This window comes from Coffea arabica, chromosome 2c (assembly GCF_036785885.1).
Source record: "Coffea arabica cultivar ET-39 chromosome 2c, Coffea Arabica ET-39 HiFi, whole genome shotgun sequence".
In the NCBI taxonomy this organism is placed as follows: domain Eukaryota; kingdom Viridiplantae; phylum Streptophyta; class Magnoliopsida; order Gentianales; family Rubiaceae; genus Coffea; species Coffea arabica.
The window spans coordinates 74,580,827-74,599,764 of record NC_092312.1 but is presented as its reverse complement, the minus strand read 5'-3'; the positions used below and the strand labels follow the sequence as shown (position 1 = coordinate 74,599,764).

The following is an 18,938-nucleotide window of genomic DNA, read 5'->3' as shown; positions in this document are numbered from 1 at the left end:
TATATATATAAGTTATAAACTGATGAAATTTTAATAAATTTAACAGCTCATACAAAAGAATAGAAGTTAAAATTGGTATAAAAAAATTCTACATAATATGCATGATACATATAATATATTGTATTATGCCAATCCCATATTTTACTAGGGATAATTTGAGAAACCTCCCCTAAAGTTTCTGACTATTTCCTTGGCCTCCCTCCAATTTTCAAAAATTACACTAACCTGTCCTGAGATTAATTATCTTGTAACATTTAGGCCCAATCGATAATTAAAAATTAATATTATGAGAGAAAAGATAATATGATTCCATTATTATCCGTCATCTACTACATTATTTAATTTATTTAATACCAACCCAGACATTAAAGAAAAACACTAGAATTTGTTGTTTATCATTACGGATCAAATCACATATAGTATATCAAAAAATAGTGTATCATGTTATATTTTTCACTTAATACAAGATCCAAATTATTATTTTCATTTACATACCTATGGTCAAACATTATCAACAATAAATAATCAAAACATTTGCAACCAAAATATTACAGAAAACAAGCTTTAACATCATAAATATTCTTATGAACATATTAAGGTTAGTTGTTAAGAATTTTATGGTACTAAAATTCGCTCTTTGTAATAGTCCATTATTTTGGTTACAAATTTTTTGATTTTTTGTTGTTTATCATGTTTGACGATAAGTTCATAACTGAAAAGAACAATTTAGATCTTATATTAAATAAAATTATAGATGTAGTATTTTTTATGCCATATGTGATTTAATCTCTTGATGATAAACAACAAATTCTAGTATTTTCTTTAATATTTTGGGTGGGTATTAGATTAATTAAATAATTTAGTAGATGAAAGGCAATGGTGGAAATCATATTATTTTCCCTTTTCTAATGTCACTTTTTAATTGTTGGTTGGACTTAAATGTTACAAAATAATAAAAACCAAGGGAGGTTAGTATAATTTTTAAAATCTGAAATAGTCAGAAATCTTGTGAGAGATTTCTGAAATTATCCAATTTTTCTAACTATGCTATTATGTGACGCTAAGATCAGATAGTTTGAAGGTTGCAAATGCATCCTCCACTCATGGGCCTCAAAACACTACGAAAAGTGCATACTCAAAATTTATCAAGGTCCAGACCACGGAATGGGAAAAAACAGAGAAGGTTGTCGCTCTTCTGCTCCCAATGTCTGGTCGTAAGAAAAGGGAAAGGAAGGACCGCCTCCTCAAAAGCACCAGTGGTCTAGTGGTAGAATAGTACCCTGCCACGGTACAGACCCGGGTTCGATTCCCGGCTGGTGCATAGGAGGTTGGTAGCCGTGATGAATGCTGCGCCCAATGCGACAGTAGGGTCTGTCGCTTCTTCCGATATTTCGGATGAAAAGGCGGCGCTGCTGAGCTTTCCAATCCCCCCTTCATTTTTTGGTGTGTGCGTGTTTTTTTTTTTTTGGTTAATTTTGTCCTTTGTTTATTGGAAAATTCAATTTTCCCTTTTAGATCCTATGGACGGCCACATGGCCCTACTAGCTACTAATACTAAGATACAAAAGAGCCCGGGAAGCTGCAGCAACCCCACTATGAGCTATGACTACGAGAGAGATGATGTGGAAGAGAAGGCAGTAGAAACACTTGCTTCCATGTTCGATACCACTAGAAAGGCTTTCCTTGGCAAAGCCAGTCTGCGCAGACATTCCCTTCACGCCAGAGTCTGAATGATCTTTGCACTTTGCACTTCCAATCAATTAATTCCATTCGTCACTCTTCGCACCCTACTGATCTAATTGCTGAATGATCAGGGTTTGTTGATGTACCTCTCTTCCCCGAGGAAATACAAGTTCAGGAATCTAATTCAAGGACTTCCTGGTTCCCGCATCCCAAGCACTTCAAAGTTCAGACCCTTGGGTAACTTAATACTACTCATAGCTACGGCCATCAGCCAACCAGATACCACCAATTCTCATCCCTCAGAAGCCCGAAAATTCTCCTTAGACGATGGAACGAAAAATGCACTTTGAAAGGCATTAATGTTTTCCTTCCCTTTTAACTGGCCTAGTCTAGTCTCCCTCCTTTTTCGTAACGGAGAAATGGGAGTTTACAAGTTATCCTGCTAAATTCCAAGAGAGATAGAAGACCAATGGTTTTTATTTATTGTCTTTTGGGATGTTAAAAAATCAAATAAATCACTTTGCATTCTATAGTTAGTAAATCAGCAAACCTAACCACCTCTCCCGTCAAGTATAGAAGATAACTATTTTACCACCTATCCCACAACTCAAAGCCCATTGCAGTCGGCTCAATATCTGTCTCGCTGTTTGCACTATTGGCGCTCACACATCAAGCTGGTGCAAGGTTTTAGTCACAATAATAAAAAGAGAAAAAAAGGAATATTCCATAAAGAAGTTAAAAAGGCAGCTAGACAATTAGGAATTTTGCCATTAACAAGGGGGAAGAGGACGATGAAGAGAAAAGAACATAGGATAGCGCTCTCATCTCTGCACCAGCACTACAACCGAGTTCGTCCACAAGTAATGGATCCCCTATACATTAAGCACAACAAAATAAGCATACATACCAAAACAAGCACAAGTACAACATGCAGTTACAATGCAATACATAAGAAGCATTAGCTCCAAAAGATGTCAGCACTCATTTACACGTGCAAAATGAGAAGCAACCGCTGATGTATCTAGATCATGCTTCTTCACCACCGCTCAGGTTGCCATTCTTCAGAATATTGAGCTTGCATAGAGGACAGGTGGCGTTGATGTACAACCATTTCTCTATGCAGGCACTGTGGAAATGATGACGGCAAGGAAGTTCACGCAGTTCAGTTCCATCATCGTATGTACAAAGGCAAATGCAACATTCCTGCAATTTACCACAGCATTAGCTGAGAAAAGAAAATTTGCTTGTAATATGGAAAAACACTTAAACCCATTTCAAATTGCTCAGCACATGAATCACTTTCAAGAGACGGACCCAGCTAAAGCCTACAGCTAAATTAATAAACAATCTCATAGTCAAAATGAAATCCAATTCCATCTCTTCCTCCCCAACGAAACCATTCACCCACCCAATCCCAGCCAGCTTCAAACTGCAAAAGAATATACTGTCTCTCTGTTGTGTAATCCCAGATAAACTAAACTCCAACTCTCCTCTGTTTTACATGCAACTAATGGGAGCAGCAATATGATACAGTTCCAAGTCATCAAAATTTTCATCTTAAATAGAAAAATAGGACAAAGAACAGAACAACATACAGCATCTTCCAGCGGAAGAACATGCTCAACTGGTGTAGAAGTATCACATTCAGTCATTATTCCTCCAAATGATTCTTGAATCTCGCCATTTTGTTTCTCAGAATCACCAAATCTCCGGAATTTGTATTTTGGGAGTTGTTCAATGTCTTCTTTGGTTGCTCCTTCCTGCATTATGCACACTCAACTGCTGAATTATGGAAGATACATATACATATACATACATATATATATATATATATATATATATATATATATAACTTCGTTGCAGAAAGAGGACTAACTTATGAACACAATAAGTCAATCTATTTGAAACCTAGTCAGAAAGCCATTTTGATAACCACACAGAGTACTAAGCTTGAAGTGCAAATGAAGTCATTAAAAGGTATTCACTTTTGAATACACAGCCAAAATTCTCAAGTAACAAACTGTTTGATCCTGTTATATCACATGCAAAGGTTCACCCATACTCGTATATAAGAGAGGTAGGAAGAAGTTCAGTCCTCCATCCGAAAGGAGAACACTGTGGCAGAGAGGGATGCAGATCTTATCTGCTTAAACAAAAAGAAGAACAAAAATTTTGTAACTTGAAACTTTAGCTATCACATTGAACTTATTTAAGGTTCTTTACCATCAACTCTAGGTTTGATCTATGGATCAGATTGAAAGAATATGCTGTTGGAAAATAAAGGGAAAAAATATAAAGAAATCCTCCATGTCATCCTCAACAAGTAATCAGACTAGCATAAACATTCTGAAACATGAACTACCTGATCTGCCACAGCATACAAGATTGCAATAATACAGGGCAGACAGCAACAAACTGCAATTCCAATGACACATGCCACAGCAACGCAGATAACAACAAAGAATACATCGAATGCCAAAAAGGTAATGCAAAGCCTGTGGAGAAAAAGAAAAAAAATTGATCGATGATACATTAGGAAAGACTATATTAAATTAGTAATGGCTGCATCAGAAGAGCATGTGCTTGGCCAGACCAGTAAAGTTGAGGTGCATCATGAGTCAAATTAGGGCCACCAGCAGATACCCAGTAGAATCCTATGATCCACCAAATAAATGAGAACATTGTATTTGCAGACTCCAAATGCTTAGCAACACTGCAACAAATAAAAATCACAGATTGTTATGCTAAAAGGTAGAAATAAGTGGCTTCCCTCTTTAAGTCTTAAGTTTTAAGCATACTAGTGTTATTTAAAAAAAAAACATTGCTCATTGTATTGGAGGTGTGAAATGTTTTTTCCTATGTGTGACCAGCTCATTCAGGGATCTTTTTTTTTTTTTTTTTTGGTAGACACAGGGGTATCCTGAAATCACCCAAACTAATCCCCTGCGGCTGAGCAGAGCCCCGCCCCTTAGGATGCCCAGCGCATTAATTCGGGGAGATTCGAACCGTGGTCGATGCTGTAAAGACAGACGACACAACCAGGTGAGCTGCACCCCAAGGGGCTCATTCAGGGATCTGATGGATTAGAAAATCACAGAAATGCATCTCTTCATGAAAAATGATATATAGCAATTGAAGATGAAAACAACTTTCAAAGGTTAAATATTAGCTGCAAGAAACATCATTACAACAAATTTCCATACTTCTTCATTCTCAAGGTAACCTTGAATGACAAGAGTGTTGAACCTTTATGCTTTTGTCTCTCAATCTGTCGTCAATCCCTAAATATGTGAGCCACCAAATGCCAAATGAACTAGTCTCCCTTTCATCCCTATGTGTTGATTATGTTGCAATATTCGCTTAAAAACTGAGCTTGAAAATAAAAATTGACTCTAAAAGGTTCAAATATATAAAAATTTCAATTTTAATCATTGCAAAAATCTTCTGATTTTAGTTCCTAGATTAAGAACATGCCCTAATACAAGAATCACTTGGACAAGATCATTCAGGTTCATATACAACATCCTTCAATGAAACTTTTCACACAGACAAAAATTGTAGAGCATCATTAAACAGTGAACCTAGATTACACTAATTTTCTCTATGCACACTTAGCTTCTGATGCCCAGGCAAATGGTAAAATTGAACTCTAATGAAAATATTGAGCATCAATATGATACTTAAAAGCATTTCTTAAGGATTACCAGTTGAATCTAATATCTGGCAACTACAAAGGCCATCAATTCCACATTTTCTTAATTAACTTTCCTTTAGTAACCAATCGTCTTTGTTCACAGAAGTTGAAAAAAATGTTCAAAAACTTGACCTTTCAACTTGATGGACACTCTCCTACATACTCCTCCACAAAGACATACACTCGAAGCTGAAATTTCAGCACAAGTTACTAGGTTTTAGCATTTTAATACCAATACGATACACTATCCTCTCCAAAACTCCTAGTTCAACACCCAAGATTAGTAAAGCTGACATTATCACACATCCTACCACATTTCCGGAAGTGCATCCCTTCCTCTGTCAACACATCTAACAAAAGTTCTCAAATTTCACATATTTTTGAAACTGAAAAACGTCATGAAGATCCACGAAATGGGGGAAACCCTACTTAATTCCAAAATCTACTGTGCATTCTGTTAACGGGGGGATTTTTTTTTTTTTCCCTTAATTGAAACCTTACCTGGTTTCCTCATCGCTATGCCTCCTATCAGAACTATAATCCCCATCATCACTCCCGGAACTCGAATTCCCGCTATTCCACATTCCATCACCACGATTACTACTCCCACCGCTTCTCCAGCTCGGCTCACCCATAAAATACCGCTGCTGACTCCGCTTCTTATACTCGACGCACACACAAACCATATGAAGCAAACACTGCAAAGCATATCCCACCACCCAGAGCCTCAACGGCATCGACGGCTTCTCATAGCGGCTGAGAATCAGCACCGAAATCGACACAATCACGAAGGCGACGTTCCATACCAAGTCCAGAATCACTATCGGCTTGGAGTAGGCCCAATCGCTCTGCCTCTCCTCAATTTGCTCCGCCGCAGCTTCACGAACCCTCATGGACGGCTCCCGCAGCATCCGCCGGCTGCTCGCCCGACGCAAGAAGCGAGCTGCCCCTCGCAGACTGGGCGGCCTCCGAAGGAACGGGCGGCTACGGAAGATCTGGTCGCGCAGCAACGGCGTCGTATCCACTCCGCCTCCGCTCTCATTTGAATTATTATTATTATTATTTTCGCCGGCGGCTCTGGCCGTTGACATCCTCTCTCTGGCGTTTTCCGATCACTGAGCGTAGGTTTGAGAAATGAAAATGAAATTAGAAAGCCCTAGAATAGAAGAGAAGAGAAAGAGGGGGTTGATCGGACGGTGATGATGATTTGAGAATTGAAGTTAGGTGTGCTCAACTTAGAAGGAAGGATAGTGAAATGTGAATCAGGCAATCAGCTGATTTTCCTGTCCGGACCAAACAGCAGAATGTAAATAATGGCATTTTTAAGCACAATTTCCCCATTTCCATCTTTTGACTGTTTGACTGACCATTCACATAAATACAAGTAAAGTACCTTCCCATTACGACTTTCTATTTTTATTTAGGGATAATTGCAGAAACCTCCCCTGAGATTTCTGACATTTGCACTGACCTCCCCTCTAGGTTTAGAAATTGCATTCACCTCCCCTGAACAGTAACAATTTGTTGCAGAAACCTCCTAACAGCTTTTGTAGAAGTGAGATCAGAAATTTCTTCCAATTTTGACCTCTTCTTGCTTGACAATTATTATTTGCTTGACAATTGCTTAACTAATTATCTAATTAGTTAATAGTTAAACTAATTAACTATTAACTAATTATTTGATTAATTATCTAATTATCTAATTAATTAATTAACTAATTAACTAATTAACTAATTTCTATTTATCTAATTAACTAATTAACTAAAGCTATTGTCTGTCCGAAACTAACAAACTATTTGCATGTTAAACTAATTAACTAATTAACTGCTTAACTAATTAACTAATTAATTAACTAACTAATTAACAAACTATTTGCATGTTAAACTATATGCAGTACGCATTACTTATTTAAAGTATCGGCTCTTTATGGGTATTTTACTTTTAAACATTTAATTTATGATAAAAATATCAATGTTTGCAAGTAAAATTCAAAAAGTGTTACAGTAATATTCTTACAAAAAGGGAGGGGCATAGGGCCATAAATTAAATGTTTGAAAGTAAGAATATTGATATTTTTTGTAACACTTTTTGAATTTTACTTACAAACATTGATATTTTTATCATAAATTAAATGTTTAAAAGTAAAATACCTATAAAGAGCCGATACTTTAAATAGGTAATGCGTACTGCATATAGTTTAACATGCAAATAGTTTGTTAATTAGTTAGTTAATTAATTAGTTAATTAGTTTAACATGCAAATAGTTTGTTAGTTTCGGACAGACAATAGCTTTAGTTAATTAGTTAATTAGATAAATAGAAATTAGTTAATTAGTTAATTAATTAATTAGATAATTAGTTAGTTAATTAGTTAAGCAGTTAATTAGTTTAACATGGAAATAATTTGTTAGTTTCGGATAGACAACAGCTTTAGTTAATTAGTTAATTAGATAAACAGAAATTAGTTAATTAATTAATTAATTAATTAGTTAATTAGTTTAACATGCAAATAGTTTGTTAGTTTCGGACAGACAACAGCTTTAGTTAATTAGTTAAGCAGTTAATTAGTTAATTAGTTTAAGATGCAAATAGTTTGTTAGTTTCGGATAGACAACAACTTTAGTTAATTAGTTAATTAGATAAACAAAAGTTAGTTAATTAATTAATTGGATAATTAGTTAGTTAATTACTTAAGCAGTTAATTAGTTAATTAGTTTAACATGCAAATAGTTTGTTAGTTTAGGATAGACAACAGCTTTAGTTAATTAGTTTAACATGCAAATAGTTTGTTAGTTTCAGATAGACAACAACTTTAGTTAATTAGATAATTAGTTAATTAGTTAATTAGATAAACAAAAATTAGTTAATTAGTTAATTAATTAATTAGATAATTAGGTAGTTAATTAGTTAAGCAGCTAATTAGTTAATTAGTTTAACATACAAATAGTTTATTAGTTTCAGACAGACAACAGCTTTAGTTAATTAGTTAATTAGATAAATAGAGATTAGTTAATTAGATAAACAGAAATTAGTTAATTAGTTAATTAATTAATTAGATAATTAGTTAATTAGTTAATAGTTAATTAGATAATTAGTTAATAGTTAATTAGTTTAATTATGCAGAAATAGTTTGATTAGTTAATAACTATTAACAATTAGATAATTAGTTAATTAGTTAATAGTTAATAGTTAATTAGATAATTAGTTATTAATTAATTAGATTATTAGTTATTTAGTTAATTAGTTAAACTATCCATAAATAGTTAATTTAGTGTAATTTTTATTAACAAATGTTTTGTTGGGTTTGATGAAAGTACTCGTCACATTCATTTGGTAAAATTAAATCATGTTAGGGGTACTTTAGTAAATTGACCCACTTTTGCCTATTAAATTGTCTCCAACTTTTGATAGGGGAGGTCAGTGCTATTTCAAAATTGATAGGGGAGGTCAATGCTATTACTATAAAAGTCAGGGGAGGTTTCTGCAATTATCCCTTTTATTTATGAGCGGGAGAAAGTTTGGATCCGGAAACTCCCCATCTTTATAAATTCTTCCATTATATCACCTAATCCAATCCCCTTTCAAATACGTTACTACAAACCATATGGAGTACTCTATGAGAAAATAGAAAATTTAACGCATTTGTAATTTTGAAAATTACACAATTATCATTACTATTAATTTTCTTAAATTTATCATTATTTTATCTCTCAATTTCTAAATTTTAGGAATTTTCGCACCTACGTACGTAGGATCTTGCCCCCTTGATTGAAGACACGTTGCACTAACCGAATCAATCGTTAACTTCTACACGAATTTTTCAAATCTCACTCGATCAAATTGTGGACAGAAAAACTTTTTATATTTATAAGTGATATTGTCTATGATATAACTTAAGTCCCGTTTGAGTTGTGGTGCGTTTACAAAAAAAAAAAAAAAAGAATTTAAGCATTAAAAGTATTTGTAAAGTGTTTGATAATTAATTTCCTGTAATTTAAGTAGGCTAACTTCGGTAATTTGAAAGCACTTTTATTAAATTTACTTGTATCAGAAATATTTTTTTATAAGTCACCGCAACTCTAAACGAGGTCTTAAAATACTAGTCAATCTAGTCTAAAAGATAATGCTTAGAACACCAACCTATATAAGATACCTAATCAGCCAAATACAATTGAACAATATCATGTTAAAGCATGATTTCATTTTACTTTTTCCTTAGCATGTTGAATAATACAAGAGTCTCGTTTTGTTATTGAAAGATGATTGATGTGACAATCAACCATCCTATGATTTATATCTACTTCTGTCACGACTACTATACTTTACTCTATGAAGTCAGACTATACCAATAGATCTTATCGTTTCATCCCCAGTTTCACTAGTATAAATACTTTTGTCAACCTATGAGGTATGCAATCTTGCATTCCCGACCTCACTTTAATCAAAATAGTAGTGTTTTAGGCATTGGAGTGACCTGAAGGGACAAAGTCCCTTCTCTTTTTTTTTTCTTTTTCAACAGAGGAGGAGTGGGATTTAATTGTTAAGTTTACGAAATTAACAAACTCTAGTTGACAAAAATAATGTTGAACTAGCTATAACCAAGTTAAACTTGACACGGAGTATTGAATTACTCAGTTCATATTTAATCACCATACGGAAACCTGCTTCGTTATACCATCCAAAAAAGAATCAGTAGTCATAGGCGGCCGTGGCCTCTTACTTGAGCATATCAGATTATCTTTCACATTCTCGATGAACTTGTATCAGATTGATGCTAGTCCAAAAATCTTGCTGGTTTTCTCTCGGATAGGACCAAGAAGACTAGAACACTCAATTTCTTGATGTGTTCATGACGGAGGTGGGAAATGTTTTGATACTTTTCTTCATGGGTAAAATAGTTGATTTAACACCTCAAATTGAGGGAAAGGTTACTTACAAGTATACTTTTTAACAATTTAAGGGTTAAAAAGATACTACTAATAGTTATAGAGTTAACAGTATGAAATCATTAAAGTTTAAGGACCAAATGGAAATTTTGCCCTATAACATATTGAGTCATCAGCTATCTTGTATTTGGAGCGGCTAACCACCGGCATTAAGATAGTTTACCCTATGTATTTATTTAAGGGTTGATGTTTCATTACGTGTTGAGAATGAAAAGCATCATTAGTGTAGGGTTTAATTAAGGAAACAGTATAGGCTAATTTATCAGATTCTATAGACAATTAATGTTTCAAAAAATATGTGAAGTATTGTCTTGAAAAAGTTGTAGACTAAAAAGATGTAGGGTTTGACTAAAGAGCTCCCAGAGAACAATAGTTAAAAGTTTTTTTTTTTTTTTTGTGGGGAAGAATTTAGTTAATTTGGAAAAGCATCTTGAAGCATCAAATGGTGGTCTAGAGATTGCAAATTTGCAATCCTGCAATCACCAACTGCCACTTTTGCAAAACACTTGTGCCAAAGAGTCGAATAGTTACAAAAGAATCTCATCAAGTCGAATACCTTAATTTTCAACGTTGTTTGATTATTTTAATGAATTTGAAATTTTGTTCAAATTTGACTTGTTTATTTATCGAACCAAATTGAACGAATTTTTTTTATTGAATTTGAATGTTATCGAACATTTGATTTAAATAATTAGTAAATCAAGTTTGAATAAGCTCTTAACAAGCCAAAGCCAAAGCCAAACTCAATTTGAGAATCAAATAGGTTTAGGGTTCATTTTTCAGCCCCGAGTCAACATCTACTTCCTCGAATGAGCAAACTCATCATCTCCTTTGCAATCATATACTTTGGTAGTACAATCCTCATTTCAAAGTTGATTACCTCTTCCCTTCACGTCTTTGTTTTTTTTATTTGGGTCATGTTTTATCCTTCACAGCTCTGAATATATCAGTTTCACAGGTTCTCTCACGAAGTGATTATGATACTTTCTCCAAATCTTTCCCTTCTAATTCTTTCCACTCCACCAAAACCAAAAAGCCCAAAACCAAAAAGGTAACAAAGAAAAAGAGACTGATAGGTAGACGAAGCAAATTACATTCAGCATATATCCTACATTAACAAGGTAATTCCAGTTCGTGTGCAACCACTCTTACCCATGAACGCAGACGAACTAGACATTGCTACAACATGATAACAAACAGGGAAAACTCTCCTCATCTAATCACAGCTGAGGCATCAAACCATATGTGCTGTTTAAACTATATATGCTCTAGTAATTCCCATAGCCGAGTCCATGAAGAACTTGGTCAGCACCTCCGTCGAAAACCAAACATATGGTCAATTAGACTTTAATACACTCCTTCCACATAAATACTCCACAAGCCGCCGAAGTTGGGACAGTTTTACTAAGCCGGGGACTAACCCCTGCATGAGCAAGTAAGCATCCAAAAACCCATTTACAAAGCCTACGGACAGCCGCAGTCCAAAAACACTCATTGCCTAGCATGTGACGGAATAAGACGATCTCGTAATTCAGTAGATGCACCAGAGAGCTCTGCAAAGAGTACCAGCATAATCCTATTACAGCACTGAGCTAATAAAGAGCTAGAAAACCAAACCAAGAACTGTACTCACCTTGAGGTGTGAAGTCAAACAATGGAGGTAGGGCTCTCCCATTTGGTAAGCAGGCATTTGGGTCTCTCAAACTATCAAAGAAAGGGTGTGCACACGCCTCCAACTGAACACAACAAAAATAATCAAAACTAGATAAATATCTCAGAAAACTCTATGTATTTCATGGTGCACTGTTCTCCAAACAGCACTACGCAAATCAAGAGCTAATATTACGAGCTTGAGACATCTAAAAATTGGTAGCAGTTCCAGGGATTCATCAAAAGCAGGGATATCTTTGATGGGACCAAGAATGACACAATTTAGCGTACTCATAAAACTTCTAAAGGAAGCCAGAGCATCACTGCACTAAGTACTTCCTAAGTAAAGGAAAGGGTAGATAGGTGAATATACATAGTTGAAGCTTAAGCAACCATTGATCCCATGACATAAACATACTTGGCCTCAGTATCATATAATAGCATGAAGCCCAATCAAGATGAGTAAATGTCAAGACTTCAAACACATCCCAATCAACATCGTACATGCCCAAAATAAAAAAGACTGAAAAAGTGTTGCCATGACATGGTACTCAAGTACTTACAGCAGTGCAGCGAAGAGACGGTGAATACTGAAGCAGCCTTGAAACTAAATCCACTGCTTCTGCAGGCATTCTTTTGTGAAACACCTAGAGAACAGAACTAAATTTCAGATTTTCCTTTCCGTTTGTCTCTAGAGAGCTGGATGGCTTTCAAATGTACCACAAATAATTCACATTGCATAGATCTAAGATAAGCCCAACTGAAGCAATTGGGAATTGAAGAAATAAAAATATGGACAGTGAGGAGTCATCATCCATATAGATCTCAAACCAACCTTGTACCACGGGTGGGCTTTGATCTGAGGAAACTTAAATTCACTATAGTTTGGATTCATGCACTTAATTTCCTCCCTTGTTGGGGTTCCCAGTATCTGAAATCACAGAATGAAAGCAATTACAACACAAGAAAGAGTGATTCTATTCAAAACAATAAGACCGAAAATAGTCTTATGTACCTTTATGATTTCCACAAGCTGATCAACACCACTTTCTCCAGGAAAGAGAGGCTGCACATAAGCAGTTCTGGTACATCAGGCTTAACTTTCCTAAATTGTCCACTTGAAAAAATGATAGCATAATACATTGAATTTGACAAAAAAAATATCTGAAAAAACCCCAAAACAGGTTCTCCAAAAATTCTAAGCCAAGTCATATACAATTCAAGCATAGGAGGCACGCATTTAAAGGTAGGGAACAACAAAAGGAGAAAAGATAGTTACATACCAATAGTAGACATTTCATAAATCCATATGCCTTCGATACCTACTTCTATAATTTTAATAATGTATGGCATGCTATAAAAAGCAATCACATGTAATTAAAAGCACGTGTTTATAATGAAGCATGTATCTTGAACGCATAAAGCCTAGTAATGAAAGTAGTAACTTAGACATACGAAGTTACTTAGCTACATATCCAGTATCATGGAAGCAGAAAATACACACTCAATTCAACATCGAAGGGACACCATGAAAAAGCTGCTACATGTTGGCGTTAAAAAAAAAAATCACGACAAGATAAATTAAAGACTAGGTTCACAAAAAAGTTTTAGGAAAAATATCAATATATTCACAAACCTGTCCTAGAAGCAGTTCAGCCATTACACAACCAACAGACCACATGTCAATTGCAGTAGTATACTCAGTCGCCCCAAATATCAACTCTGGAGCTCTATAGTAACGAGAGCATATATAAGATATATTTGGTTCACCAGGCACCTGCAAAATGAAATGCAGTCTTAGCGAACAGTGTATGATCAAGGGCCAAAACATCAACTAATTCCAGCTAATTGTAAACTTAAACGATGCTTTGAGATGTTCTTTTAGTTTTTGGTTCCCAATAGTTTCTTTTATGCTGGAAGAGGTCAATTCTGAGAAACAGAATCGAGGTACCTCTGGAAAACAGCTTTTGATTTCAAGACAAACTACCTCTTCAAAAATTTAAACTGCATCTTTTGAACAGCTTAAAAGAGGCTAAATGAGAACAAGAAATAGGTGCCAAAATATCAGGAGAAGCACAACATACCAACATTTTTGCACTTCCAAAATCACATATCTTCAGCTGATGAGTATGGGGATTGACCTGCAGTATGGTTTTCATTGTCAAACTTCAAAGTTCAGAGTTTAAAATTGCAATATGAAAGAAACAAATTAGAGAGTTTAAACCCCCGTCTATCACCTAGGCCGTGCAAAGATATAAACTCCTGAATACATGAGGTACTAAATCCTCAAAACTGCTAATCATGTTCTATACTTGGTTGGGTAAGAATTTAGAACACAACCAGTCAGAGTAATCTGCACAAAACATGAGGGGAAAACAAGTGCTATTGCACAGTTCTAAGCAAGATGTTACTACAATTTCACCAACAAATGAAGACTATTGAATTAAATGACCCCCATCTAGATTAATACTAGCTTTAAAGAGGAGATAAAAATAAAAGCTCACCAATAGATTTTGAGGTTTAATATCCCGGTGGCATACACCAATTACACTGTGTAAGTAATTGAGCGCACGACAAATCTGAAAAAAGCAAGAAATTGTCACCAAATGTGTCTTCAGAAGGGAATAACTAGCCAACATCCCTTCTCACTACACCACCAAGACTTCCATCCAACAAGAAAAGAACCTAGAGCAGTCAAACTGACCTGGTATGTATACAGCTGAACATATATAGTCGGCATGTGATGATTCATTCTGCTATAGTGTCTTGAAACTCGGTAGACGGTCTCAGAAACATACTCCAGCACAAGGTTAAGGTACACTTCATTCTTTTCAGTTGTAGAGTAGAAGCAGTGCTTCATTTGCACTACATTTGGATTGTCAAGCAAGCGCATTATTTGCAGTTCTCTATTCTTATATCTCCTATCTTGGAGCACTTTCTTTATGGCAACAGAATGACCTGTTTCCAGGCACTTGGCCTAGATCGCAAAACAATAAAGGGGCCAAGAAAAGAAAGCCAACTGATAAGGACAATGCGACAGACGATTTATCAAAGCAGAAACCAAACATCAGTATACATTCTACATCAACAATTCATTCTAGTACCTGGAAGACAACTCCAAATGAACCAGTGCCAACGACCCTCTCAGCCATGTATGACAATGTCTGGTACAAAAAACAAAAATATTTCTTGATATGTAAACATGGCCAAAACTAGAAATAAAAGCACTTATGCGTGCTGCTCCATGCCAATCAGTCCTTGGCATTGAAAAGTAAAGGTAAAATCAAAAGTGCAAAGCACATGATTGGGTAATTTTCAACCAGGAAAATAAATTCACCTGTTTTTCTTCTCCATTTCGACCACCTGCTGTAGTCACAATTATTTGGCCTGTTTCTGTTCCGTTGCCACTAACAATAGCAGGCTCCAAATCCTGCATGGATGCAAATCAGTAGTTAGAGACCCTAAAAATGCATTTTGAATTATTCAGAAACTGCAATGTGCTGAACATAATTCCTTTGAACCATTAAAAAGACAAAGACGAAAACTTAGTATTAACCTTCATAGTGTCCTCATGGGTATCAGATTTATCATCTCTAATTTTCATGTCATGCATTTCTCTTGGAAGTTCATCATAGCCCGATTTTACAGGCCTGGCCACAACTTTAGATGTGCTAGCAGCAGGTTCTGCAGATGTTGATGCCATATTTTGTTCTGAAGCAGTTGTACATTTCTCAACTGACTCTGATTCAAGACCAACCCTCCAATCTGCCTCTTGTTCAATTTTTACTCTCTTTATTCCAGAATCTCCAGACTTCAAAAAACAAATGCAACTTTGTCTCAGAAACACAGGGAAGATAGAAGAAGAAAATGTACCACATCCATACCCAATAATGGGCGAAGATATAGTTGTTGCTTGTCATGTTTAAACACTAAAAGCAATGGTTTAACCCCCGAACGTGACCACCACTTCGGCAATCACAACCAGTTATTGATTGCAAATCTAAGACAACAATTTCACCACTTTCTGTACGAACATGAAACCAGAAATCTAAGAGACAACGATTAAACAGGACATCATTGGGGAGGATAAAAAGATTAAATTCTAGCCATTACCATATTCCAGATCAAAAGTTACATAACCCAAGAAAAAAAGACCAAAAAGAAAATGTCAACCAGCACCAACACCAACATATCCAAAAAAATTTCTTTTTGTTTAAAAAACTTCTTACAAGCATAAACGGGACTACCTCCTCCGTATCACAGAAGTTATTTGATGCTATATATCACAACCCAAGTATATTGTATACAAGCGCCAGAAACAAGAACAGTATATTGATACTCCTATCCAGACAACTGCTAAACCCAATGTCACACAACAACTTAAAAATCTCTCCTCCCCCCATCCCCTTTTCCTCTCTCTCTCTGCTCATGACAGAACAATGTTTGCAAGAACACATGCCAAAAGGAAAAAAGAGAGTATCTTTAGCTATAAAGAATTAACATAAACCAACAAAGAACCTGAAAGACTGCGTATTTTCAAAACATCCATAACAAAAACCTCTAAAAGACATAGTAAAACACTCCTAAAATATTTTGTCTTAAAACACACACACACACACACACGCAAAATGGAACAAAAAAAGGAAATGCATAAACGACGGCAAAGCTCCAGAATTGCATAGCTCAGAAGAATTCTTCCTATGATCAAAATCCCAGCAAAATCCCAATGAAATTAACAAAAACAATCCAAACTTTCATATTTTAGCACAGCCAAGAAAACCCACATCAGAAGTAAGGAAAAAGAAAAAAACTATGACAACTTCCTCAAAACTTTCCCAAACCAACAAGCAAATAAAGAAGAGAGAAAAAAAATGAGAAAATTACAGGATCTGAAACAGAGGAGCGGCCAGAAGCAATGCTCTTAAGCCGACGCATCACATTCATTTCCGATTTCTTATTCTTCCTCTTCTCCGGCTCAGAATCAATTGAACCCCAAAATCCAAAGAGCGGAAAGGTTAGCCTTCTGTTTCCTCTTTCCCTCTCAATTAGCCTTGTATTTTCTCTCTTTCTCCACCTCTCCAATGCAAATGAAAGTCTTTCTTCAACAAACAATATGATGAAAAGTTAAAAAGGAGGGAGAGAGAGAGAGAGAGAGAAACCGAAGAAAATGAGAAAAGGAAAGAGAAAGGGAAAGGAAAGGAAAAGGTTTCCTGCCTCCCTCTCTCTCTCTCTCTTTCCTGCTTTCAGTTGAATTCAACGGAGAAACAGAACGAGAGAGAAAGAGAGAGACAATTTTAAAGAAAAAAAAAACAATAATAGTAGTAGTAGAATTGTATTAACAGATATTTTAGTATTCTTTTAATTATAACAAATTTCCTAAAATATGTTTGGTTCATTATTGTTAGGATTGTTTGACTCGATGTACCAGACCGTTGAATTCAATCATATACTTTGTTTGAAATAAAACTCTGTTGCTGTTAAAAAAATAATCATTTAATTTTTATTAAAATTCAATTCTAATAAAATATTTATTAGTGAAACTTATGGTGTGCAAGAATTTAAAATTAATAATTTATGCAACTGTACTAACATGCTTAAATCAACGTCACACTTGCAAATAAAAAAAAGGTAAATTTTGAATTTAAATAGAGATTGTATAACATGTATCTAATCTCGTCAATGTAACAAATTAAATTAAATTAATTTTCCAATTTATTAAAAATATTGCATCCATGTTTTTGTTTTTAAGAGTTTAATTTTCAACAAATGTTCTCAACTGCTGGAAAATAAAATAGGGTAAATACTCGTCATACTTAGGATAGGTTCGATAAAATTAAAATTTGAAATTGAAATCTCAGTCCGTAAAATTATTGAATTATTAAGTACTAAATATGATGCATTTTAATGTATATCACATTAAATGACAAGTAAATAATTATTTTTTTTAAACATGTTTTATTTAAAGAATTCAATACTAATTAATTAATTCATATGTTATATTTTTTATTATCAAACATATCTGAACATGTTAAAATTTAAATTCATTCAAACTAAATATTGAATTCAATTATTATATATATAAATATATTTATGATGCAAGTAAAATAAAATATTTTTAAAGTAAATTTTATATCCAAACACAACTTCATGAAAAGTGAAATGGGCATTCATTTAAATTATTCATTAATGTGTACCCAAAATTGAAATAGACAAAGCTATATTCAAATCAAGATCAGGATGGGGCGCTGCCTTTTCCAATGGTCAAAGTCATAGAACAGAGGCCAATCATTCCAACCATCCCTCGTTTTCGTACTTGCAGTCAAACTTGGACCTTTGAACCGTCCATCAAAGATCGGGGAGGAATCCAAGGGCGAGGCGGTTAGTTATTGGGATGAAATGACAGAAATGGGTATGGCGCGTGAAGGGAATTACGAGAAAGTGGGGATTTCAGACGATTATTTATGCCAGCGGAATATTCGGGGGCGTTTGTCTACCATTTTGACTGGACTGACTCGCGGTTAGTTTAAGACTTTGAATCAATCTTTCCTTGATGTCGTCTGTGCGACTTTTTTGGCATGGGAAAAAGAAAGAACATGGAAAATTAATTAATAAGAGGGTATTTAGATCTGGGGAGTTTATCCAGAGGTGAGTGATATTTGAACCACAATTGCAGAAATTAGGAACAAAGAATGCTTAGGTTGTGTTTGGATTGCATTTTTCGTCATTTTTTATGGAAAAATTACTGTTGCGATTTGATATATGTAAGGAAAAAATGTGATAGGGAAATGTGATCACGAAAAACGATAATATTTTCTGACAGAAACAAGCAATTCAAATTTTTTGAATCAAGGGGCTTAAAAGATCATGGTCACGCGACTTATGTTCCCTGAGTAGAATCTTGGAAACATGTCAAGTACACTTTTATACAGATAAATGTTATTAGTAATATGTGTTAAACTATTTAT

At 34.8% G+C, this 18,938-nt stretch overlaps 2 protein-coding genes and 2 non-coding genes across 5 annotated transcripts; 2 read left to right on the top strand and 2 right to left on the bottom strand.

Annotated features, from left to right (window-relative positions):
* Window positions 1-1,250: 1,250 nt before the first annotated feature.
* TRNAG-GCC (transfer RNA glycine (anticodon GCC)) lies at window positions 1,251-1,321 on the top strand. Its single transcript has one exon. It is a non-coding gene; the product is annotated as a tRNA-Gly (tRNA).
* Window positions 1,322-1,332: 11 nt separating this feature from the next.
* On the top strand, window positions 1,333-1,420 carry LOC113728323 (small nucleolar RNA snoR114). Its single transcript, XR_003458051.1, has one exon. It is a non-coding gene; the product is annotated as a small nucleolar RNA snoR114 (small nucleolar RNA).
* A 1,011-nt stretch (window positions 1,421-2,431) lies between these two features.
* LOC113728010 (E3 ubiquitin-protein ligase At1g63170-like) lies at window positions 2,432-6,669 on the bottom strand. 2 transcript variants are annotated; one of them, XM_072076485.1, is made up of 6 exons: window positions 5,879-6,655; window positions 4,277-4,396; window positions 4,046-4,178; window positions 3,279-3,443; window positions 2,673-2,886; window positions 2,432-2,555 (listed from the first exon to the last, which is right to left on the bottom strand). In XM_072076485.1, the coding sequence occupies exons 1-5, from the start codon at window positions 6,466-6,468 to the stop codon at window positions 2,710-2,712; spliced, it is 1,185 nt and encodes a 394-aa protein (XP_071932586.1). In that variant the 5' UTR covers window positions 6,469-6,655; the 3' UTR covers window positions 2,432-2,555; window positions 2,673-2,709. The 2 variants fall into 2 exon arrangements, with proteins under 2 accessions (XP_071932586.1, XP_027108263.2); XM_027252462.2 differs by having other exon boundaries at window positions 2,432-2,886; window positions 5,879-6,669.
* A 4,731-nt stretch (window positions 6,670-11,400) lies between these two features.
* LOC113728009 (shaggy-related protein kinase epsilon-like) lies at window positions 11,401-17,097 on the bottom strand. Its single transcript, XM_027252461.2, has 13 exons — window positions 16,858-17,097; window positions 15,530-15,784; window positions 15,311-15,403; window positions 15,078-15,137; window positions 14,678-14,950; window positions 14,478-14,552; window positions 14,058-14,114; window positions 13,610-13,750; window positions 12,989-13,039; window positions 12,809-12,904; window positions 12,537-12,620; window positions 11,957-12,059; window positions 11,401-11,876 (listed from the first exon to the last, which is right to left on the bottom strand). The coding sequence occupies exons 1-13, from the start codon at window positions 16,915-16,917 to the stop codon at window positions 11,815-11,817; spliced, it is 1,410 nt and encodes a 469-aa protein (XP_027108262.1). The 5' UTR covers window positions 16,918-17,097; the 3' UTR covers window positions 11,401-11,814.
* Between the last annotated feature and the right edge of the window lie 1,841 nt (window positions 17,098-18,938).

Excerpts from the sequence above, each read along its gene's own strand:
- LOC113728010 (XM_027252462.2), bottom strand. The coding sequence starts at position 6,468 with ATGTCAACGGCCAGAGCCGCCGGCGAAAATAATAATAATAATAATTCA. Across the intron at positions 4,397-5,878 it reads CATAGCGATGAGGAAACCAG|TGTTGCTAAGCATTTGGAGT; the intron begins GTAAGGTTTCAA and ends TATTTGTTGCAG. Across the intron at positions 3,444-4,045 it reads TGTATGCTGTGGCAGATCAG|GAAGGAGCAACCAAAGAAGA; the intron begins GTAGTTCATGTT and ends TGCATAATGCAG.
- LOC113728009 (XM_027252461.2), bottom strand. The coding sequence starts at position 16,917 with ATGAATGTGATGCGTCGGCTTAAGAGCATTGCTTCTGGCCGCTCCTCT. Across the intron at positions 15,785-16,857 it reads GCTCCTCTGTTTCAGATCCT|TCTGGAGATTCTGGAATAAA; the intron begins GTAATTTTCTCA and ends TGTTTTTTGAAG. Across the intron at positions 14,553-14,677 it reads TTCAGCTGTATACATACCAG|ATTTGTCGTGCGCTCAATTA; the intron begins GTCAGTTTGACT and ends TGCTTTTTTCAG.